Below are 25,677 nucleotides of genomic sequence, written 5' to 3'. Positions count from 1 at the left end.
GTCATCTTCTATTTGAGGATGTTGCTGGAGAGAGGTTATGAATATAGTTTTGTCTCTTTGAGCTGAAGCACAATAATTTATCCATATATTTGTTCACATTATGCATACTATACAGTAACAAATCTTTGCTGGAATTCTAGCTCCTCGCCTGCCACGGAATCAGAGCGGGCGAGGGGCGGACAACAAAAATGTCCATTGACCCTGGATAGGAATTGACAGTCTCGCTCGAGCGAGGCTGTAAAATCCCTTTCCAGCAACAGCGTCTACACACCAAGATGCAATAGTTATCCCAACTCCACGTAGATTTAGGGAATATTACGATTTTCTCTCAATTTATCTTATTTTAATTTCTATTGAACTCCTCTTAAACTAGGTTAAATAATGGACAGTAAATCATGCGGTTTTGGCTGCTGATGTGCTGGAAGTTTGATTTATCCCAATGCAGTTAGAAAGATAAAATGTAGCCTTTTAGTTTTGCATGTCTGTAATTATTAAGGTCAATGTCTTGTTTGGATATTTCTTGAGCTGATAAATCAATTAAATTTGGTTTACAACCCTAAGTGATTCATTGACAGTTCATGCTAAGGGAAGAAGATCAAGCGGTTTTATCTTAAATGGCCGTGGGAAAAGATCTTTGCCTGTTTAAAAACTATATAGAATGCACGCTACCTTTGTGGAGTGAGCACTCAGGTATTACCAGCCTCAGAAGATATTGAAATCACTGACAAGTCTCTAGCAGCCACTGGCTCCAGCATCATGAGGTTTTATAAAGCTTATTGTGATGTCGAGACGAAGTGGTAGGCTGTGAAGAAATCCAATGCAGAATTATTTGCTGCTGAGGAAATACACTGTGTTGTAAGCTTTGTTTTCAATGAAGATGATGGGTGGTCCAGCGGTTAGCACTGCTGCCTCACTTCGCCAGGGACACAGCTTCGATTCCAGCCTTGGATGACTGTCCATGTGGAGTTTCCTAGTTCTCCCTAGTTCTGCGCGGGTTTCCTCCGGGTGCTCCAGTTTCCTCCCACAGTCCAAACATGTGCAGGTTAGGTGGATTGGCCATGCTAAATTGCCCCTTAATGTTCAAAGATGTGTAGATTAGGGGATTGGTCTCGGTAAATGCACAGGGTTATGAGACCTGGGTAAGATGCTCTTTCGGAGAGTCAATGTGACTCAATGGCCTCCTTCTGTACCATAAGGATTCTATGGTTAACTAAAGCCTCCATGCAAACAATGAAGGTAAGAAACATCAAAGTTAAGGTGGAGCATGAGCATTTCAATATTTTTCGTGATGATGTAGACTACAAAATAAACTGATACGGGAAATCTCCCTATGGGCAGTAAAAATCTACACACACACACACACACACACACACACACACAAGACACATGTTTTGATAGAGAAGTTTGACTTTCAGCACACAAACGCTGTGGAACTCCTGTAAACGGGAGTGATTTGGAAAACGAAATACATTTAATTTGGGAGCTTCAGGTGCTAGTTCCTCCGGAGAAAAGATGATCCAAGTGAAAATGACGGTGTGAGTCAGAAATTGATTTTGTTATTCGTTGACAAGATGTTCTGACAAAAAACCTGTTTGTTTGAATTAGCAGAAACATTTTAACCCAAAATCCACGCAATTGATGATCTTTACTTTCTTCTTCCCCGCACTGGCGTAGTGGGCCTCCATTTTCACGTTTGATCCTAATTTTCATTCGAAGTGGGTTTAGTTAATTGGAAAGAGGTTCCAGAAGCGCTAAACTAGGCCAGGATTGCCACAAATGTGCTGATCATTTGTTTTTTTTTGATTCCCTTAATCATGTCAGAATAAACTGCTGTAGGACACAGTGGGGATTGAGCAACTTCACAGCTAACAAGCCGTTTGGGATTTACGTTACCACCAGGGGGTTTCGTTGCCTAACATTTGATGACTCATGTTATATAAAATTCAGACTATAGCTCCAGGCTTCAAAGCAATGCACTCAAACTGATAACTCATCAACCACTTAGAACTTGACTGTGGGAGGAATAAAAATTCATTCAGCTTCCCTTGTTGTTTTGTTCTTCCTTCAGAATAATTTGACAGAACTGAAGTCCTTTGGTTCGCCGCCTTCAGCTGTGACGAATGTCACCGCTGCCGTATTGGTGCTCACGGCGCAGGGAGGCAAGGTGCCCAAAGACCGCAGCTGGAAGTCGGCGAAGATCATGATGGCGAAGGTGGATGGATTCCTTGATTCCCTGATCACCTTCAACAAGGAGAACATCCACGAGAACTGCCTCAAAGCCATTCAGCCTTACCTGCATGACCCGGAATTTAACCCAGAGTTCATTGCGTCCAAGTCTCTCGCCGCTGCTGGCCTTTGCTCCTGGGTCATCAACATCGTCAAGTTCTACGAGGTCTACTGTGACGTCGAGCCGAAGCGGCAAGCGTTGAACAAAGCCAATGCAGAACTAGCTGCCGCTCAGGATAAACTAACCGTTATCAAAGCCAAGATAACAGTGAGTATAATAGTGGAGTCCACCAAAAGGTCGGCCATGATTTTATTGAATGGCGGAACAGGCTCTAGGGATCACATGGCCCATTCCTGCTCCTAGTTTTTTAAGTTCTTATAAAGAAATGATCCAGTTTACATTGATCGCCATGCCCTAGGTGTTCACATTAACATTGCAGACTGCAGCTATTCAATAATATGGACCATTCATATCGATGTTATACAAAACTAATGATCACAGAGCCCCAACCATGAATAAAGACTGGTTGAAGATTTTTTTAAAAAATTCATTCATGGGACATGGGCGTCGCTGGCTGGCCAGCATTTATTGCCCATCTCTAGTTGCCCTTGGAAGGTTAGTTGAGAGTCAACCACGTTGCTGTGGCTCTGGAGACACATGTAGGCCAGACCGGGTAAGAACGACAAATTTCCTTCCCTAAAGGACATTAGTGAACCAGATGTGTTTTTCCAACAATCGACAGTGGCTTCCTGGTTATCAGTAGATTCCAGATACCTTTTTCAACTCAATTCAAATTCCACCATCTGCTATGCCAGGATTCCAACCCGGTTCCCCAGCTGAGTTTCTGGATTAATACCGTTGGGTCATTGCCTCCCCTGAAGTGTATACAGATGGTACCAAGTGATTTTCAAAATGAATACTTGTTGTGTTATTGAGGCAATGTTGAAGGGCTTCCACTGCTCACCTCTAAAATCTTAAGTTTTGAAAAACATTTAGCACTTTGATGCAAATGACATTTGCCTTCTGGGGAAACGCCTAATCCTGATAAAATTGGGATGTCTGAGCAAAGAATCATCCAGCAGAAAAAGGTACCAATGTTCCCATCGTGCCTCTGCTGGTACATAGGAAAATAGGACGTAGGAGCAGGAGTAGACCATTCAGGCCTTTGAACCAGCTCTGCCATTCAGTAAGATCACAGCTGATCTGGTTCTGTCTCAACCTTACACTGCCATCTGTCTCCATGACCACCCCTTGTTTACCAAAAACCTAACTCTGCCTTGAATAAATTTATTGGCCCAGCCTCCACTCTTTCTGGGGAAGAGAATTCCACAGACTAACAACCCTTTGACAGAAAAAAAATCTCATTATCGCTGCCTGAAACATTGGACCCTTTATTTATGAACTGTGTCCCTCGGTTCTAGTGTCTCCCATCAGTGGAAATATCTTCCTGCTATCCACCCTGTCAAACTCCTGAGCAGAAAGGGCTGAGAATGATATTTAGACTAATTCAGTTACTCAGCTCAAAATGCAGTTGGACAAGCAATAAACCAAGTGTTACTAATGGAAAAAAATGTTTGTCTAGCTACTGTTTATTTTCCCAGATATATAAAGGAAAATTGAGGTAAGTACAGGAAAGTAAACAGCTTTTATCCACTGGTGGACGGTGTGATGTGTTGAACTAATATTGATCAAAATCTGTTTTCTTGTTGTTTCATAGCAATTGAATGCCAACTTAGCTAAGCTCACAGCTCAGTTTGAACAGGCAACAGCGGATAAACTGAAATGCCAACAAGAAGCCGAATCAACTGAACGCACCATTACCCTTGCCAATCGACTGGTGAGTTTTCTTATCCTGTCATAGCTAGTGTAGTTGGATGGTGATTAACCACAACTGGTGTTGGCCAACATTGCCAGAAAGTGTGCATGTTGCAGCATCAACACATGGTAAGTACAATTTCACACTGCTACCTGCTCCGAGAATGCAATGTTGAGTTATACTGTCCATTTTCCATCACTAGATACCCAAATAAAACCGTGAATCATGATGAAGCACATCAGTCAGAATGATGGTGAAATCTTCAGTTGTGGAGAATTACCCATTAAGAGCTATAGAAAGTCTGGTGCATGACCTGGGATCTCTTCACAATTTCAGAGCATATTTGTGTCTGTCTCCATTTTAATTCTTTCCTGAGAACCTACAGTGCAGAAGGAAGCAATTAAGCCCATCGAGTCTGCGCTGACCACAATCCACCCAGGCCCTATCACCATTATCCCATTTACCCTCTGACACTAAGGAGCAACTTGGTATGGCCAATCAAGCTAACTCATGCATCTTTAGACTGTGGGAGGAATCCGGAGCACCCAGATGAAACCCATGCAGACACGGGGAGAATGTGCAAACTCCACACAGACAGTGACCCAAGTCGGGAATGGAATCCGGGACCCTGGTGCTGTGAGGCAGCAGTGCTAACCACTGTGCCAATGTGGGGGGAAGTGGGCATTGTTTGTTGCCCATCCCTAATTGTCTTTGAACTGAGTGGCTTGTAAGGTCATTTCAGAGGGCAGTTAAGAGTCGACCACTTTGCTGTGGATCTGGAGTCACGTGGAGGCTAGACCGGGTTAGGACGGCAGATTTCCTTCAGCATTTGTGAACCAGATGGGTTTTTATGACAATCGGTGATTAGTTTCTATGTCATCATTGCTGAGATTAGTTTTATATTCCAGATTTCTTCATTGTCCCCCTCCCCACCAGTGCATTAGCCCATGCCACTTGTCTGGTTACCGTTACAACACCATCTCCCCTAGTTGTTGCAGTAATACTGTATATGATGTGAAGATCAAATGCTGTGAAATCTTCTCCTTTTCTTCACCCATAGAGTGGTGAATGTGTGGAATTCATTCCCACAGAAGGCCGTAGAGGCCAAAACAATGTGTGATTTCAAGGAATTGGATTTAGCTCTTGGGGCTAAAGGAATCTTGGAGAGAATCAAAGAAATATGGGGAGAAGGCGGGATCAGGATATTGAATTTGATCAGCCATGATCATTATAGATAGTGGAGGGGGGCTAGTGGTGGTGGTTGTGGTTGGGGTGGGTGGTTGTGGGGGGGGGGGGGGGGTGGAGGTGGTGGTTCTGCAGTGGTTGAATAGTCCAGTCCTGGAGCTGCAGGCGATGCTTGGTGAAGTGGGTGGGTGCAACGCTCTTGAGTTTTGTCTGGATTTGCTTTAGAACAGAAAACACAGTGGCGCAATGGTTAACACTGCTGCCTCACATCGCCAGGGACCGAATCCCGGTTTGGGTCACTGTCTGTGTGGAGTCTGCACATTCTGCCCATGTCTGCGTGGGTTTCCTCCAGGTGCCCTGATTTCCACCTGGTTGATTGGCTGTGCCATGTTGCCCCTTGATGTCCCGGGATGTGTAGATTAGAGTGATTTAGTGGGATAAATAGATGGAGTTATGGGAATAGGGCCTGGATGGGATTGTGGTTGGTGCAGATTTGATGAGCTAAATGGCCTCCTTCTGAACTGTAGGGATTCTGTGATGTTTCTATGAATACATCGCAGGAACAAGTCCTTTCAGCCCACGATGTTGAACCCCTTCTGCCTGCCTTTGATCCATATTCCTCTATTTCTTGCACATTCATGTGCTTATCTAAAAACCCCTTAAACACCCCCACATGATTTAAGATTTAATGTTCTAGCTTCTATATTATCTCTGTCAGACATAACTAACATGATGAAAAAAATCATTAACATTTCCTGTTGCTTTTTTTTTCAGAGTTCTTTCTAAATTGCAGCAAATGTGGAACTTTTTTTATGCTCGAGCAGTTTAATTACTATTCGTATGAAGAAACTGCAAAAGACAATTGATATTAGGATTACTGAGTTTGAATGCTAATTTTTAGAATAGATGGTAAAGTGCGCAGAAAAGAAGTGTTGCAATATTAAGCAGAGATATTAAAATCTCACCAACATTTGCGAGCATACTCTAGTGGAGAGGAAAATGTGTCATCCTGCTCTCCCCAATCAAGATAATCAGTGGGAATGACTAAAATAAGCAATTGTCTTGAAAGTAATGATCACCAATTCTTTTCTGAATCCTATTCACATGAATGAGCAGAGTTATTCTAGATTTGAACAATATCACCACATCTTGGCTGCGATTCTCCCAAAAGCGCTGAATTGGTAGGAAAACTGTTCTAGATCCCGACTGTTTTGTCAGTGCATATTCTCACTCGAACGTCCGCACTCTGTGCACCTCAGAGGTCCCAATCGTGAAGTTTATTAAAACCCAGGTAGGGGGTTGGCAGGGTGGGGGGCTAGTCACACTGGAGTTTGACAATTCTGGAACTTCATACATGTGCAGGGGCCCCGATCTGTCAGACTCCCCTGTTCGATCGCCAAATCCGGCACTGCCGTCCCTTAATCCCACCATGGCGCGATCATGACCTCCACGACAATTCCCAGGCCAACTCTGACACCACCCCACCCCCTGCCTCGGAACGCCCCAATGTCCAGGCCTACACCCCCTACCGGTCACCCTAGGCCCCGCCCACATTAGGCCCAGCTCCTTGACACTGCCTGATGCATGATGGGCAGTGCCCGTATTCCCCCTGGGCATGAATGGGTGACCCTGCTGGAATGAATTGGCAATCGGGGGCCCCCCCCAGGGGGCACAGGCTGGCACTGCCAGGCTGCCCCTGCCCAGGGACACCACCTGACCCCCTGGGGGGCCCCGATTGCCAATTCATTCCAGCAGGGTCACCTGTTAGTTACAGGTGACCCCCCGAACATGGGAAGCTGCTCTAAACCCCACCGGAATGACGTACTCCTGGCAAGGTGGGAGATTCAATCAGGACCAGCAAGTTCCCGATAATGACATTCAAAAGACATTTAAAATATATTAAAAACGGATTCAAATTACTTACCTGCCTTCCCACCGGTTTCCAGCGTGCTCTGGCCTGCGACTGTTGGTCGGCTCTGGGAGATGCGCATGTGATCCCGGGGCATGTGCAAATCCCGGAAAAGGCCGGCAACATGCATCTCCCACTGTGACCCACCAGAAAAGAGGCGGGTCGGGATGGGAAAATCATGACCCTCATTTCAGTGATAAAACTTAAGCTACAGCAAAGGAACGATTGAAATGAAGTGAACTGTATTTTGAGGTAGAATTAGACCACTGGCTTAATTGGTTAGTTGTATCCTATAGAATAGTTTCTTACTATAGCAGGTCTCATCCATGCAACTACTGTAATCTGGGAAAAATGTGTGTACGACAAACACTCTAGCACAGACTGGTCCAGCCATCTCACTTGAAGGACATATTTCAAGTATCTTTTACACTCATGGCTCCTGTAACAAAATTCCTGAATGATTACAGTTTGGCACAACATTAAACATGAATGTCAAAGGTTTGAAGAAACGAAACAACTTGCTGATCAAAAATAAACAATGTCAAAGCAATAAATTGATTATTTTTAAAAAAAGTAATCAATAAAGATGATCATTGGAGGGTATATAGAATGTGCTTCTAGCTCACTCCCAGTCTCTGGGCGTTTCCTCACTCACCCTCGCCATCTGTATGAGAGCATGTGGGGGTAAGGGTGAGTGAGAACCCTGTGCATGAGTGAGCCAGCCACATTCATTCACTCTTGGGCACACACTCCATCCCACACATTCTCTCTCCCACACACTCGGCGTCACTCTCCCACGTGCACTCAGTACCTATCTCCTGCCCTTGCTCGCTCCTGTGCTCCCGCCCGTGCTTCCACCTGCCCGCTGGTGCTCGCGCTCCCGCCCGCATGCTCGTGCGCATTCTCGTGCATACGCCCACGCACATTCTCACGCATTTGCTCTCACACTCGCACGCATTCTCACGCAATCGCCCGCACATTCGTGCGCATTCTCACGCATTCACCCACACGCTCGCGCGCATTCTCATGTGCACATTGGGGAGGATCTTCCAGCCGCACTTGCCTCAAAAAACCAGAAAATCCCACCCGAGGTCAATGAGCTTTTCTATAGTCCACCCTTTGCCCGCTATGATTCCCATGGTGGGCTGAAATAACCACATGCACCCCACACACACACACACACACACACACACACACACACACACACACTGTGTGCAGATCGAGTTGGTAAAGTGTCTCCACAAAGATTGGGCCACCATCATTGAAGGGCACAGAAAGTAAATGCCTCCAACAAATTTCTCCCCTCCCCTTTCCCCCTCCCATGACCACAAAGGGCCACCCTCACAAGCAATGAAGATCAGGGCAACTCCAGCCACCACCATTCTGGGGCCACTGTCTCCAGCCCACCCTTCCCCATCTCCTCACAGGCGTCAGCCCTCCCGCCATGCGCGAGGGGAACCCCTCCCATGGAGCTTCCCAGAGTGCCCATCCTTGACACTGTCTCCCTGGCACAAGTTGGCACTGGCAGGTTCACAGTGCCACCCTGTGACCACATGACTGTCCAGCCTGTGCAAGGGCAATGCCAAAGAATGTCCCTTTCCCATTGGGTTTGATGCACCTGGCAGGATCCTCCCCACTGTTTTCTGTCTTCCCAAAGCTGTTGTGAACCTCACTGACATGGCATCAGGGAGGTTTCAGTATTCAGAGAGGGGAGAATCATATGGCAGGGTGGCCTTTGAACAGATATATTAGAAAGTCTTTAAATGATGTCCCCATCCTTTCTGGGTGGGAACGTCTTTAGTTCACCAGCAAGAGGCTGGGAAAATTGGAAAACATGGTCTTGCCAGTGAGAATTGCTGTCCTCAGTTCTTGAGACTTTGTGTCTGTGTCTTGATTCTTGTTATTGGTGAATGCAGACACACAATGGGCCCCATGTGGACGCGCACACACATGGTTTGGAGATTAAAACTTTGAGCACAGGTTTGAAACAGACCTCTTTCTCCCCAGCCTGTCGAACATTCCAGCTGTCGTGGGTGTCACTGTTACTGCAACCACCCATCCGCCCACCTTGACCTGTATGGGATTTGTGTCCCTGCCACCACCAGCCTCTTTCCATCCCCCCACCACCGAAAGTCTCTATTCCATGATGGGCTCACTGCCACCTGTGTCCTGAATGAAGCATACTGTTCGTTAATCCTCCAACCAGAGAAATTTCCCTCCTGTGTTTCATAGAATCATACAATGCAGAAGGAGGCCACTCGGCCCATCGACTCTGCGCCGACCCCAATCCCACCCAGGCCCTATCCCCATAACCCCAAGCATTTACCCTAGCTAATACCTCGATATTAAGGGTCAATTTAGCACGTCCAATCCACCTAATCCGCACATCTTTGGACTGTGGGAGGAAACCGGTGCATTCGGAGGAAACCCATGCAGACATGGGGGAAACATGCAAACCCCACATAGACAATGACCCAGGTTGGGAAGCCAGCCAGGGTCTCTGGCACTGTAATGCAGCAGTGCTAACCACCGTGCCACCCTGCTAGATTCACTAGTGATCAGTCAGGTGCATGCTTGGGGATGTGACAAACTCACTTTCTTTTCTGTTCCAAAATCTTACATGCGACATTCCATAGGTTACATGGCTCATTGTTAACCTGCGCTTTTTTATCCGCGTGTTTCCGGGCTACAGATAAACACTCGCTGCTGGAGCCACTTTAAGATAAAATGGTAAATAGTTATTATGATCATGCTACTATTGTGCTGGTCAGTAATGCGCACAATTCTGCTTCAGCAGTAAGTACTGATTACAATGCTGGAGGACTGACTGAGCCCTCGATTGAATGGATTTAAACAGCAGCTTTGAAATCACTGCTGATTTTAAACTGCTGCAACATCTCACAACAATCAGCTGGGTATCACAGAGGCTTTGATTTTCCCTCTGAGGGATGGATCTGCATCGGGCATTGTTAGCTGCAAGTGTCGGCTTGTGAACATCCTGTGTTAAATCGATCCTGATTTCAGGCAGGTCCCATCACAGCAGTGCAGACTATCCCCTTTTTAATCACTGTCTTTGCACACCTACATGATACTTTATCACCCTCAAAAAAGAGGTTTAGGCAAGGTGTCTAGAAATGCTCTTAGAGTGTGCATTGAACAGCATCTTCTGACAAATTAAGTGTTGTCTTCCGTGTAACTTTCCTGCCATGCGTAGCCCCCTGCCTTTCTCAGTAAAAACTGCTTTGGGATTTTACTGCCACGGTGGTGTTTTGTAGATTAATCTTCCAGTGCTATACTTTGACAATTGTGTCTGCATCATATCCCTGTTGAGGATGCTCCAAACAACTTCCTCCCCCCCCCCCCCCCCCCCCCCCACCTCGGGGCACAAACTTCTTTCTAGAAACTTTTTTTTAATTCACCTTTTGCCCTCTCAACTTGTTATCTCCAATAATGGCTGTAAAATGACCTGCCTGAACAGGCATTTCTGTGACATGTGGCACTCGCACTCCACACGCAACAATTTAAAATAATTGACACTCATAAGCAGTCATGGCAACATTCGATAATTGACGATGAGCCAGATCTCTTGCTACTTCTGTTTCAAAAAAATTGGACAACCTTTTTCACATGGTCACTTTTAACATCATATGGATTCCTTATTTGTGTGGATTGACTTTAGAACATAGAACATAGAACATAGAACATTACAGCGCAGAACAGGCCCTTCGGCCCACGATGTTGCGCCGACCAGTTACAAAAACAATGACCCACTAGCCTATACCAATCCCTTTTCGTCCATAAACCTATCCAGAGATCTCTTAAACGCCCCCAAACTAGACGCATCTACAACTGCAGCAGGCAGGGCATTCCAATCCCTCACCACCCGCTGGGTAAAGAACCTACCCCTGACATCCGTCCTGTAGCTACCCCCCCTTAATTTAAAGTCATGCCCCCTCGTGCTAGCTTTCTCCATCCGAGGAAAAAGGCTATCGCTATCCACCCTATCTAAACCCCTAATCATCTTATATGTTTCAATAAGATCCCCTCTTAGCCGCCTTCTTCCCAACGAAAACAACCCTAGATCCCTCAGTCTCTCCTCATAGGACCTCCCCACCATACCAGGCAACATCCTAGTAAACCTCCTCTGCACCCTCTCCAACGCCTCCACATCCTTCTTGTAATGCGGGGACCAGAACTGCACACAGTACTCCAAGTGCGGCCGCACTAGAGTAGTGTACAGTTGCAACATTACACTGCGACTCCTAAATTCAATCCCCCTACCAATAAACGCCAAGACACCGTACGCCTTCTTGACAACCTTATCTACTTGATTCCCAACTTTCAGGGATCTATGTACACACACACCTAGATCCCTCTGTTCATCCACACTATTCAAAGTCCTCCCGTTAGCCCTATACTCGACACATCTGTTGCTCCTACCAAAGTGAATTACCTCACACTTCTCCGCATTAAATTCCATCCGCCACCTCTCGGCCCAGCTCTGCAACCTATCTAAGTCTCCCTGCAGACTATGACACCCTTCCTCACAATCTACCACACCTCCAACTTTGGTGTCATCAGCAAATTTACTAATCCACCCAACTATACCCTCATCCAGATCATTAATAAAAATTACAAACAACAGTGGCCCCAAAACAGATCCCTGAGGCACACCACTCGTAACTGCACTCCATGATGAATATTTACCATCCACCACCACCCTCTGTCTCCTATCTGATAGCCAATTCCTGATCCAACTTCCTAGATTACCCACAATCCCATACATCTGCATTTTCTGCAGAAGCCTACCATGGTGAACCTTATCGAACGCCTTACTAAAATCCATGTATACCACGTCAACTGCCTTACCCCCATCCACCTCTTTGGTCACCTTCTCAAAAAACTCAATAAGGTTAGTAAGGCACGACCTACCTGCTACAAAACCATGCTGACTATTTCTAATCAATTCATTACACTCCAAATAACTATAAATCCTATCCCTAATAATTTTTTCTAAAACCTTGCCCACAACAGAAGTAAGACTCACCGGTCTATAATTCCCGGCAAAGTCTCTGTTCCCCTTCTTAAACAATGGGACAACATTCGCTATCCTCCAATCCTCCGGGACTACACCAGAGACCAATGACGACCTGAAGATCTGAGCCAGAGGCTCTGCAATCACCTCTCTAGCCTCCCAGAGAATCCTAGGGTAGATCCCATCCGGACCAGGGGACTTATCTATTTTCAGCCCCTCAAGAATTTCCAGCACATCCTCTTTATCAACCGTAATACTTTCTATTTTACACCCCTGCGACCCAATGTCCTCCTCAGCTATATTCATGTCCCCCTGCGTGAACACCGAAGAGAAATATTGGTTCAATACTTCTCCAATCTCCTCCGGTTCCACACACAACTTCCCCCTGCTGTCTGTAACTGGCCCTAATCTTGCCCTGACCAACCTTCTGTTCTTGACATACTTATAGAACGCCTTAGGATTCTCCTTAATCCTATCAGCCAAAGTCTTCTCATGTCCTCTTTTAGCCCTTCTCAACTCCCTCTTCAACTCCCTCCTAGCCAATCTAAAGCTTTCTAGTGCACTATCTGAGCCCTCCAATCTCATCCGAACATAAGCCTCCTTTTTCTTTTTAACCATCGACTCAACTCTTTTAGTGCACCACGGTTCCCTAGATCTACCAAATCCACCATGCCTGACAGGGACATACCTATCAAGGACTCGCAGTAGCTGCTCCTTGAAAAAATTCCACATTTCAGATGTTCCCAGTCCCTGCAATCCCCTAATCCAATCTTTTGACAAAGGGCGTTGCCTTATCCTCCCTTGCCATTCTCAGTTCTTTGCCACTTTGTCAAGTGGGCTTTCCTCCCTAGACCAGCACTATACTACATAGCTGCAACATGCCGAGAGCCAATTGTGCACGGTAGCACGGTGGTTAGCATTGCTGCTTCACAGAGCCAGGGATCTGGGTTCGATTCCCGGCTTGGGTCACTGACTGTTTGGAGTTTGCGCATTCTCCCTTTGTCTGCCTGGGTTTCCTCCGGGTGCTCCTGTTTCCTCCCATGTTCTGAAAGACTTATTGGTTAGGTACATTGATCCAAACAGGCACCGGACTGTGGCGATTGGGGGAATTTCACAGTAACTTCAATGCAGTGTTAGTGTAAGACTTGTGACTAATAAATAAACTTTAGCGTTGCTTGTTCTTGTCCAGCTATCAAAGTTGTTAATGATGATTTAGTGTGGTTGTGGCAAGGTTTCTTCCTGATGTGCGTTAAGAATCACATGTTCTAGACCCACAGGTATGTGATGTGGAAACTTGTGTGCTGCTCTGCCTGCGAACCTTCTAATTTTGTTTTAAGCGTTGGCAGGCAGGCTTGACGGGTGCGGCGCAAGAATTAATGGTTGGATAGCAATTCCAACGCAAAAGGCTTCAGTTGCTGGAAATCCCGAATAAAAACAGGGGAAAAAAAAGTTGCTGGAAATACTCAGCAGGTCAGGAAGGACCTGCAGAAAGAAACAATGCTAACATTTCAATGGAATGATCATCAGGATCTGTTCAGTCGAAGGGTCATTGACCTGCAACATACTGAGTAAAATGGCTGTAAGAGAGGAAAGGGGTGGGAGCCAAGTCAGAGCTCAGCTCAATGAGATGTGTCAAAGGTTATTGCTTCAAAAACTCAGCTAATGTTTTGGGGACCTGGATTCAAATCCCACCATGGCAGAAGGTGGCATTTGAATGCAATAAAAAATATCTGAAATTAAGGATCTACTGATAACCATGAAACCATTGTCGGTGGTTGGAAAAACACATCTGGTTCACTGATGTAATTTAGGGAAGGAAATCTACCATCCCTACTTGGTCTGGCCTACATGTGACTCCAGAGCCACAGCAATGTGGCTGTCTCTCAACTACCCTCTGAAATGGCCAAACAAGCTACCCAGCTCAAGGGCGACTAGGGATTTGTCATTTGACAAAGGGTCATCTGGACTCGAAATGTCAGCTCTTTTCTCTCCTTACAGGCGCTGCCAGACTGAGATTTTCTCTTTTGGTCTCAGATTCCAGCATCCACAGTAATTTGCTTTTATCCATTATTTTGGTCCCGAATGAATAATGGAGATCACAATTTTTTTTAACTCGCGAGTTATGAATCTGCCACAAAGATCTGTGATTTCTCATTTCCGGAAGGTAGAAATGAAATATGTTTGGATTGGAACCCTTTCTGGGTGCAGCTGCAGGCACTCTGATGAGATTGCCGTTAAACATGACATGCCATGCATAAGCTTCTGAGTCATATTGACCTAATCAAAGCCCGACTGGAATTCTCAAGGGCCCTTTGGATAATGGCAAAATTCATATTGATAAACAGTTAACGTAACAAGCAATGAATATCATTATCCTTTTAGAACCAGAACAAAATTGCTCGGATAATTTCTTTAGAGGGCAACAGATATGCAGTTTGCGGCAAAAGTCTCAAAGGCAAACATCATTTTAAATCAGGGAAGTCCGAGTCTCTGACATATTGAATAACAGTAACAATGGGGAGACAGCTCAATCGTGCAGTTTAGGTTAAGTTCAATTAACATCATAAAAAGTCTGTTGATGAAACCATTCATTTACTAATGTATTGTGAATGTCTGAATCTTATATTCTTGACACATCTATTGCTATATTATCCTATGTCTTTTTCAAAAATTACGTGACATTGAAGTCTCATTTTTCCCTGACATTGTTTTTGTTTAAATTCAGTCTTGGGACTTGGGCGTCGCTGGCTGGCCAGCATTTATTGCCCATCCCTAGTTGCCCTTGAGAAGGTGGTGGTGAGTCTTGAATCGCTGTAGCCCACATGCTGAGAGGTTGATCCACAGTGATATGAATCAGGGTCAGTTGGGTCTCCAGGAGTCGTTTTCACCAATTAACGTAGATGCTCACAGCACAGATAGAAGCCACTTACCTCATCATGGCTGCTCCAATCAGCAAGTTGCCATCCAGCCAAATCCCATTTTCCAGTTTTAGGCTTGTGGGTTACAACACCTCAAGTGCATATCCAAGTATGTGAGGGTTTCTGCCTCTGCCACCCTTTCAGTAATGAGTTTTGGGTTTCCACCAAGAACTGAGTGAAAAGATTTCTCCTCCAGTCCTCCCATATCCTAAATATATGCCCCCTGACCCTTCAACCAAGGAAAATAGAACCTTCCTATCCACTCTCTCTTGACCCCTCATAATTGTATGCATTTCAGTTAGGTATTCCCCCAGCCTCTCCTGTTCCAGGAAAAATAACCCCAGCCTATCCAATCTTTCCTCATGACTAATTCCATCCAGTCCAGACAATGCTGTCAATAAGAGTGGCAATGTTCTTTATATTTAGGTGAGACAACACTTTGAGTGTTGCATATAGTTTTGGTTTCCTTGCTTAAGGAGAGAAAACCTTTAAATAGAAGCAGTTGGAGAAGTTTCACTCGGCTGATTCCTGGGATTAAGTGGTTGTTTGAAAAGGAAAGATTTTGTGGGTTTGCCCTAAATTCATTGGAGTTTGGAAGAATGAGAGGTGATCTTTTTGAAACATAAGATTCTGAGGAGGTTTGACAGGCTGGATACTGAGAGGATCTCTCCCTTCAAGGGAGAATCTAGAATGAGGCTCATGGTTTGGAAATAAGAGGTTTCTCATTTAAAACCGAGATAAGGAAAATTTCTCCACTTGGGGCTCATTTGTTTTTGGAATTCTATTCCACAGAAAGCAATGGAGGCTGGTTGATTGACTCAAAGCTGATTTAGACAGATTTTTGATATACAAGGAAGATAAGGTTATGCTGAAAGTGCTGGAAAGTGGAGTTAAAACCAGAGTAGCTAAGATCAGGGCAGCATGGTGACACGGTGCTAAGCTGTCTCACAGCGCCATGGACCCGGATTCAATTCCAGCTTGGGTGACTGTGCAAAATTTGCACTTTCTGTCTGTGTCAGTGTGGGTTTCCTCTGGGTGCTCCGGTTTTTTTATGCAGACATTTGTTTGTACATTTTACGCAGGTGTAATGGGCAGATTTAATTTCACAATACATGAGGAGGCACATAGCTGCTCGAAACACACAATTCTTATCTGAACTCCCTCAAAGTTGCATGGTGGCACAGTGGTTAGCACTGCTGCCTCTCAGCATCAGGTATCTGGGTTCGATTCCCGGCTTGGTTCACTCTCTGTGCGGAGTCTGCACATTCTCCCCATGTCTGTGTGAGTTTCCTGTCACAGTCCAATAGATATGCTGGTTAAGTGCATTGGCCATGCTAAATTCTCCCTCGGTGTACCCAAACAGAAGTGTGGGGACTAGGCGATTTTCTCAGCAACTTCATTGCAGTGTTAATGTAAGCCTACTTGTGACACTAATAAATAAACTTAATCTCTTTCCTTGTCCAGTGATTCCTGTTACCTCGCTGCATCACCTTGTTCCATCTTATATTTCTGTTTTTCCTGTTTGGCTCAAAACATGTTGTCTCCTTCCAGCAGGTTTTATTCATCACAATCCTATTACACTAAATAACTGTCTGCATCTATTCTAATTCTGGTTAACTTTAGACACACAGGATTCCTGTGTTAAAACTGTGCTAATACTTCTATAGAAACACTTTTATTCACCAAGTGAAAACACTTGGCGACATCCTACAGTTTTGAAAGTGTTGAGGATTAACCCAGACAATGCACAGAGAGTACTCTATCTTTCCAAGCTTTAAGGAGAACAGATACAGTGAAGTTCACTGATGATGTTCACAGTGATGTTCTAACAGAGTTCTGCAAAACAGCATCCGTTATTGGATATTTTAGCCAATGAGGGGGACTATGCCAGCTAAAGCACCAGTATCCTCACAGTTTGGTGTGCACTTTCCACCAATAGTATTTGGCATCGTTTCAATCCTTCATCTGCATCCTTATCAGCCGTGTCCACAGCTGCACAGACTTCTTGACATTGTTAGCAGACAATGTTCGGTAAACATCTTTAACCACAATCAGCGCTTGGAACATTCTATGTTTTCTCAAGAACCCACTCGAGCTGCAAAACAGATTCAGACTCTTTCACCTGCTAACGGCTGGCTCCAACTTCCACAAAAGGTGTGAAGTGTACTTTCTATCTTTCCATACTGATCAGGAAAGTACATTGTGACCTCCTCATGCTCCAGCATGCATGGATATTAATATGAACCACTTTTTACCACTCCCAACTTTAGTACCTTGAAAGAAGCATTTGAACAAATGCTGTTTGAGTTATTTCTCTTTCTCGTTGAGAGAAATGATCAATTTATCCTATCTTGCCATGATTTGGGTCTTTTGTTGATTTGCTGTTGTTTGGGCAGAGTTTTATGCTGCTGTCCATTTTGGAAAAAAAAAGAATTAAACGGCTTTAAAAATGTCAGGTGGAACCTAGATCTGGGATTCCACCCCCATCCCTGTTTCTGGTCATTTTTGTTGGAGCAGGATAAGGTTTGTGTAGCAGGCCCACTCCTATCCTTGCTGACTCCATTACAGGGGTACACTTTTCACAACTCCTCAAATATAGATATCTATATTTACCGATATAACTAACTATATAGCTAACTATGACAGAATATGTAGCTCAAGGCTCCTCAGAGTAGTTGTGAACCATGTTGGGGGGGTGGGGAGCTTTCACAATCTGAAGTTTGGAACCTAGGAAAATCAGAAATTTAGTATTCCCTTAGAAAAATCTTGCCCCTTTTCTTCTTGAGGCTGGCAAGCATAGGCAGTAAAATCCCATTGCAGAAATCTTTTCTGAATTTACACCTCTTAGCCTTGTCCAAATAAATACAGATGCAATGAAAAATGGCTTTGAATAAAGATCAAATTATTGTAAGGAAATAAAATTGTTGATCAAACGCAGCTAGCAATCCCCTTCGCAATTGTATAAACAGACTCCTGGCAGGGTGGATCTTCAGTAATTCTTGGCACTCAGCCAAGGATTCATTCTGAGACCATCTGACACATGTCAACCGAAACAGGCAGATGACATGGTTAAACAATGTTTCTTAAATGGTTTTTGAACAGGCAGTTCTTTAATTTTTTCAGCTTTTCAAAGACTTAAGGTTGTGATACAGTTGGTTATGTACCCAGTGTACATTGGTGAGTGGATATGAAGAGAGAATGGGAGTTATAATGCGTAATGCAGGCATGATGGAACATCAAGTGGGGCATGGACAAGCCATGGGCATGGCGGTTGAAAGATTAGTGCTGGAGGGTCTAGTGACCATGAACATAACGGGGTGAAGTCCCAGTAAATGGAGGCAGGCCTTCTAACCTGCGAACGTCACATCTGCTTGTCTTAATTGCCACCTTGGCTGCATCTGGAAGCAATGGACTCATTTCCCCGTGTCAGGGATGCAGGTGTGGACGATAAGGTGGGTGGGCATCCCCAGGACCAAGCTTCTCGTCACTGCTTTGTTTCATATCTGGGATACTTCACCATGGAGTACAGACAGGAACTAATAGATGGATTGTGGAAGACTTATTTTGGGCAACTCAAAGTAAGGAATGCCTCAAGCAGCAGTTTCAGCAATTCTACCTGTGAATAAATTGACTCATTTGCTAACTTAGTAAATCTTTCCCCACTCTCAATATTTAGTTACATCTGTAATTACGTAAGCAAATGCTATGGTTACAATGTCAGATAAATGCTGCTGTTTTTGTAAATAATTAGCTAAAGCTTTATTTTTATCATCCTGATTCCTGCTTCCCATCTTCTTGATGAAAGTCCATCCCTGGGGCTGGAATCTTACCACCGGCGGGATTTTCCCATCCTCCTGCAGTGGACAGGGGTTTGGCTGGGCGCCAAATTTCCAACCTCGCTGCAGCGGGGGTGTGGCATGAGCAGCTGGTGAGATTATGCCCTCAGTGAATCTCTTGTCTTTAGCTGGGTCAAAGCTCCAGTGGTTCTCTTTATCTTAAGTAGCCAGTTTGCTTTGGAAATACGTTAATTATTCATTCCATGTGATCCGTTTCAAAACATTACGTTTTCCATAGGTTGGTGGCCTGGCCTCAGAAAATGTACGTTGGGCTGAAGCTGTGAGTAACTTCAAACAACAGGAGAGCATGCTGTGTGGAGATGTGCTCCTCGTAACCGCCTTCGTTTCATATCTGGGATACTTCACCAAGAAGTACAGACAGGATCTAATGGACGGACTGTGGAAGCCTTATCTTGGGCAACTCAAGGTAAGAGGTACCTCAAGCAGAAGTTTCAGCCAATTCTACCTGTGAATAAATTAACTTAGTAAATCTTTCCCCACAGGCAGCATTTGGTTACAACCATACTTACATAAACAAAGATGTAGAGATGCCGGCGATGGACTGGGGTGAGAAATCTCACAATATTAGATTAAATTCCAACAGGTTTATTTGGAATCACAAGCTTTAGGAGTGCTGCCCCTTTGTCGGGTGACTCACCTGATGAAGGAGCAGTGCTCCAAAAGCTCATGGTTCCAAATAAACCTGTTGGACTTTAACCTGGCATTGTGAGATTTCTTACAATACATAAACAAATGTTATGTTTACGATGCCAGATAAATGTGTTATTTTTGTAAATAATTAGTTAAAGCTTCATTTTTATCATCTTTTGCACATATTTTTTAAAGCACATACATTTTTAGCATTTTAAGGGAATTTTGGGAGAACCTTTTATATAACCAATATGCTTATCATAGAATCATAGAAATCCTGCAATTTAGAAGAAGGCCATTCGGTCCATCAAATCTGCACCGACAACAATCTCACTCAGGCCCTATCCCCAAAACCCACATACTTACCCTACTAATCTCTCTAACATGCATACTCTGGGACACTATGGGGCAATCAACCAAACCTGCATATCTTTGGACTGTGGGAGGAAACCGGGGCACCTGGAGAAAACCCAGGAGAATGTGCAAACTCCACACAGACGGTGACCCAAGCCGGGAATCGAATTAAGGTCCCTGGAGTGGTGAGGCAGCTGTGCTAACCATCGTGCCATCATGCTGCCCTTATCTTGGCATATCTTGGTAGAATGTGGATATTTAAGTCAAAATATCACTTTGCAGTTTTCACTGCCACGTAAATGTTCCTCCAAGATGTTTTGGTTCACTATATTCATCATGCCTGACTTGTTAACAGTGTTGTTCTACATGCTGCTGTTCCTTTGTAATGAAATGTTAAATCCTGGGCAAAACAACCTTAACTTCTGCTTTCAAATGGGCACCTTTGGTATTGACCTTGTTTAGTTTCTACGCTGGAACACATTCATCTGTGAGTTGGTCTCCGGTGTTGGCACTCAGGCCGGATCCCTAAATCTCATAGTAGAGCTGTGAGATTCATGAAAATCTAGGCTGAAAACTGAAATCTGGCTCATGGACAACAGTTTCTGATAATGTAAATAAAAATGAGGCCAAAGTAAAAGAAACAACCAGAGATGTGTGTCGGATGGCTGTTCCTAATGAGCTGTTTGCAATTTCTTTTATGTCTTTTGCTTTGATAAGAACATAAGAAATAGGAGCAGGAGTAGGCCATCTAGCCCTTCGAGCCTGCCCCGCCATTCAGTAAGATCATGGCTGATCTGAAGTGGATCAGTTCCACTTTCCTGCTTTCTCCCCATAACCCTTAATTCCCTTGTCTATCAGAAACCTATCTACCTGTAATTTAAATATATTCAACGAGGTAGCCTCCACCACTTCAACGGGCAGAGAATTCCAGAGATTCACCACCCTTTGAGTGAAGAAGTTCCTCTTCAACTCCGATCTAAACTGCCCCCACCCCCTCACCCCTTATTTTGAGGCTGTGCCCTCTAGTCCTGCTTTCCTTTCTAAGTGGGAAGAATCTCTCTACCTCTACCCTATCCAACCCTTTCATTATCTTATACGTCTCTATAAGATTCCCCCCTTATCCTTCTAAACTCCAACGAGTACAGACCCAGTCTATTCAATCTGTCCTCATAGGCCAACCCCCTCATCTCCGGTATCAGCCTAGTGAACCTCCTCTGCACTCCCTCCAAGGCCAATTTGATAGTTGTTTGGTTCAGACTGTGGGAATGAGCATTGATGCACTGATTTTTTTTCTGTCATTTTGGTTTTCCTGTGGCTGATGGTGATTTTGAGGAATTGCAAAAGCCTGACCTCTTGAGCCCGATTTTACCATTTTCATTCTAAGTGCTGAATCTGGGCGCAGTTCAGATCCGACTTGGAAATCTGCTTTCAGGCACCCCCGTACGCACTCAGCCCGAAATAAAAATCGCGGGTCTGAAACACACCGTGGGCGAGGCTTATCGTGCCCGAAACGATCGGAGCTCTGAACTGCGCGTGCGCAGTTAGAAAAAAATTTGAGAAAGCGCACCCGTGTCAGATCGCTGCCGGGCCACAGAAAGCGGATTAAGCGGCCTGGGAGTAATGGCCCTCACAGACATCACCCCCACCACCCCTACAACATAACTGTCCCCCTTATCCACACCACCCCCACTATCCAGACTGACCTGACCTTCTGCCCCCTTTCCCGCACACCGACCGTCCGCACAGTGGCAGCAGAACCCCCGCCCCCCCCCCCCCCCCTGGAGAACTATCAGGTCTTATCAGTTCTCTCTCTCTTCTCTCTGCCCCGCGCACCCCCTCCCACCAATCACAGAGCTGTTGGAAACTCTGAACTTACCTCTTCAGAAGCTGGAGCGCCCAAATCAGATTTTTATTTAGCATCTCCATTTTGGCCCAATTCTGGATTGGCAAATGTGGTGATAAAGGGGGCAGTTGCTGATAAAGTTGGGCGGGCAGTTCATTAATTCATTTGAAAGGCATGCAAGTGCATTGAAATCGCCTTTGCACCCGTTTCAGGCGCGAATCGGATCGCGACCATTCCCGGGCCTCGGTGAAGTGGCCATCTGCGCGGATGCAGATTGTGTTAATGGCCTCACTCCCTACTTTACCACGTTCTCACGCCCAAAAACGAGCGTGATGTGATGGTAAAATTGGGCCCAGAGTGTTGACAGAACAAGATCAGCAGTTTGAGGAAAACATTGAAAGAAAGAAAATAGCAGCAGGTGGGGGCCATTCGGCCCTTTGAGCTTTCTCTACCATTCATTATGACCATAGCTGATTAATTAACTCAATAATAAGATGCAGAGCTGGGCAGAAAAGTGGCAGATGGAGTTTAACCCTGATAAGTGCGAGGTGATTCATTTTGGTAGGACAAACTTGAATGTGGATTATAGGGTCAACAGCAGGGTTCTGAGGAATGTGGAGGAACAGAGAGATCTTGGGGTTCATATCCACAGATCTCTGAAGGTTGCCACTCAAGTGGATAGAACCGTGAAGAAGGCTTATAGTGTGTTAGCGTTTATTAACAGGTGGTTTGAGTTTAAGAGCTGTGGGGTTATGCTGCAACTATACAGGACTTTGGTGAGACCACATTTGGAATATTGTGCGCAGTTCTGATCACCTCACTATAAAAAGGATGTGAAAGCATTGGAGAAAGTGCAGAGGAGATTTACCAGGATGCTGCCTGGTTTGGAGGGTAGGTCTTATGAGGAAAGGTTGAGGGAGCTTTGCCCTTTGGAGCGGAGGAGGATGAGAGGTGACTTAATATAGGTTTATAAGGTGATGAGGGGGATAGATAGAGTGGACGTGCAGAGACTGTTTCCTTGGGTGGATGTAGCTGTTACTAGGGGGCAAAACTATAAGGTTCATGGTGGGAGATATAGGAGGGGTGTCTGAGATAGATTCTTCACTCAGAGAGTGGTTGGGCTGTGGAGTCCACTGCCTGCTGTGATAATGGGGTCAGACACTTTAGGAACTTTCAAGTGGTTATTGGATAGGCACATGGTGCACACCAGAATGATAGGAAGTGGGATAGCTTGATCTTGGGATTGGACGTAGCTCGGCACAACATTGAGGGCCGAAGGGCCTGTACTGTGCTGTACCATTCTATGTTCCACAGTCTAACCTGACCCCTTCTCCATGCCCCCCTGCACCCAATATCTTTTGAGCCCCTTCACCTCAAGTGTTATGTCTTAACTGCTTCTTCTAAATCGTGCGCGAACCAGATCTCTTGCCTTTTGCCTGATCTTACCTGCTTACCATGTGAATCAGCTGGCATGACAAGCTGATAAATATATCTCTTTGTCTATTTTTAAGGCAGAGCTAGATAGATACTTGATTGACAAGGAGGTGAAAGGGCGGCACGGTGACACAGTAGTGAGCACTGCCGCCTCACAGCACCAAAGACCTGGGTTCAATTCCTGGCTTGGGTCACTGTCAGTGCAGAGTCTGCACGATCTCCTCATGTTTGCACGGGTTTCCTCCGGATGCTCCAGTTTTCTCCCACCATCCGAAAGACGCGCTGGTTAGGTGCATTGGCCATGCTAAATTCTCCCTCAGTGTTTACCCAAACAGGCGCTAGAGTGTGGTGATGGGGAATTTTCACAATAACTTCAATGCAATGTTAATGTAAGCCTACTTGTGACGCTAATAAATAAAACAATAGGTTATTGGGGGTAGGCAGGATTGAGGGGTTGAAGTTACAATCAGATCAGCCATTAGTCCTAATTTATATATTTGTATTTATGTACTTAACTTCCACCTTCTGAGAATTCATCAATGGCATTTAATGAGGTTTCCTTACAACCCACCCCCCCCCCCCCACCCCATTTACTCACCACCCTCTGGTACCCCGTTAGTGGTGTACGGCCTCTCTGTATGTTGAGGCTGTCCACATGTGTTTTATGCTTACAGTCAACAGAGTTTGGGAGCTCTCGTTTCGTCAGTTTGGACTCGGTTCAAATCCAGTTCCCAGACTGCATGATGCAACAGAATGTAAAGTAGCGCGATCATATTTATTTTTTTTTACATATTTTGTGGTAAATTGGAAAGTTGACAGCTGTGCATTATTAACATTACGTCGAATTGCTATCAACCCATTGTCTACACGTTTTATATCGCCAGTCATGTTTAACTGCGACGGTGGCTCTTGGTAAATCTGATTAAATGCCGCAGTTGTGAGCTACAGCAACCTACTGTTCAAAGCGTATCAGCAATTCTCTTCCCATAAATATTTTAGCAAAGCATATCATTCAGCTAAATGGAAATGAAGACAAAACTGCTTCATAAACTGTCTACTGCCTTTTTAATAATTGAAAACTCTCATTTATTCTGCTCCAGAACTGTCATCTATTTGTTTCTTTGGAAATACCTTTCCTGTATTAGTTTTCCATTTTCCTGGCACTTTATTTTAAATGGTTGTTTTGTGCTTTATTGCTCATTGGAGCAGACGAGCGCATCAGCAAAAAACTAAACAGAGTGAATGGTTAACAAAGTGACATCTCGACCAACTGTTTTTGTGACATCATAAATCATGATGCCAAGGCTTGCGCACTTGTTTAACTTATTATAAACCTCATTCTTAACGCTCCTCCACCATTTGCACTCAGTGGTTAGCACAGCACCAAGGCTCCAGGTGTGATTCCCAGCTTGGATCACTGTCTGTGCAGAGTCCGCACTTTTCCCCCTTGTCTGCATGGGTTTTCTCTCTCAGTCCGAAAGACATGCTGCTTAGGCGCGTGGGCCGTGCTAAAGGTTCTCCCTCAGTGCACCCTAACGGGTGCAAGAGTGTGGCGACTCGGGGATTTTCACGTTAACTTCATTGCAGTGTTAATGTGAGCCTACTTGTGCCACTAATAAATAAACTATCATTCACTTGAGTTATTCTCTCCCTCTTGAAGAAAGCAGCCCATCCAAACCAGTGTAAGTGTAAACTGGTCCAAATATGGAGACCCTGCTTTCCCTAGGAGATTTTCGCAGTAAATTCATTGCAGTGTTAATGCATTGGTGACAACAAAAAATAAATTTAAACTCAAAATCAGAATCCTGAATCGGAATAATCCTGAATCGGAATAATCCTGAATCGGAATAATCCTGAATCGGAATAATCCTGTATCGGAATAAAACTTACCGTCAGAACTTAGCGTTCTTTAATTAGAATTTCTTTTGATATTTTCTGAGTGCAACAGTCTGATGTTGGCCTTAAAGAGAGAATGGCATAGATTCAGAAGGGAATTACAGACAGCGATGGACAATTGACCTTAAGAACTCTAGTCTAGCCGCTGCCACATCCAATTATTTCTTGAATGTTTCCAGCATAATTATCTTCCACCACACTCTCTGAAAGTTCATTTGAACCCACTCACTACATCTGTGGAAAAAGGCTTCCTGCTACCTGTGATCAGTTTAACTTTTACTACATTGTGTATACATGGTAGGGATAGATGCAAATGACAGACTAAAAAAGAGAATTTAGGGGGCCAAGTTTCAAAAATAATCTTTCATGGGATGAGGGAATTGCTGGAAAGGTGAGCATTTGCTGCCCATCCCTGATTTTCCTTGAATTTAGAGGCCATGTTAAAATTGGGCCTGGAATCAAATCTATACCAGATGAGATTTCCTTCCCCAAAGCACATGAATGAATCACATGACATTTTGCAACAATTGATGTTTGTTTCATAATCACCATTACTGAGACTAGCTTTCTAAT

The 25,677-nt window shown here is 44.7% G+C and overlaps 1 protein-coding gene across 1 annotated transcript in view; it reads left to right on the top strand.

The window, feature by feature from the left end:
* The window catches only part of dnah9 (dynein, axonemal, heavy chain 9), a 521,732-nt gene that overhangs the window by 313,727 nt on the left and 182,328 nt on the right, over positions 1-25,677 (top strand). The window contains exons 50-52 of the mRNA XM_080209043.1: positions 2,069-2,494; positions 3,945-4,064; positions 19,165-19,353. Coding sequence (XP_080065169.1) covers positions 2,069-2,494; positions 3,945-4,064; positions 19,165-19,353 — 735 coding nt within the window. The remainder of the gene's footprint in view (positions 1-2,068; positions 2,495-3,944; positions 4,065-19,164; positions 19,354-25,677) is intronic.

Source organism: Carcharhinus amblyrhynchos, chromosome 21 (genome assembly GCF_965287045.1).
Source record: "Carcharhinus amblyrhynchos chromosome 21, sCarAmb.v2.hapA, whole genome shotgun sequence".
Lineage (NCBI taxonomy): Eukaryota > Metazoa > Chordata > Chondrichthyes > Carcharhiniformes > Carcharhinidae > Carcharhinus > Carcharhinus amblyrhynchos.
This window is presented reverse-complemented; position numbering and strand designations above follow the sequence as displayed.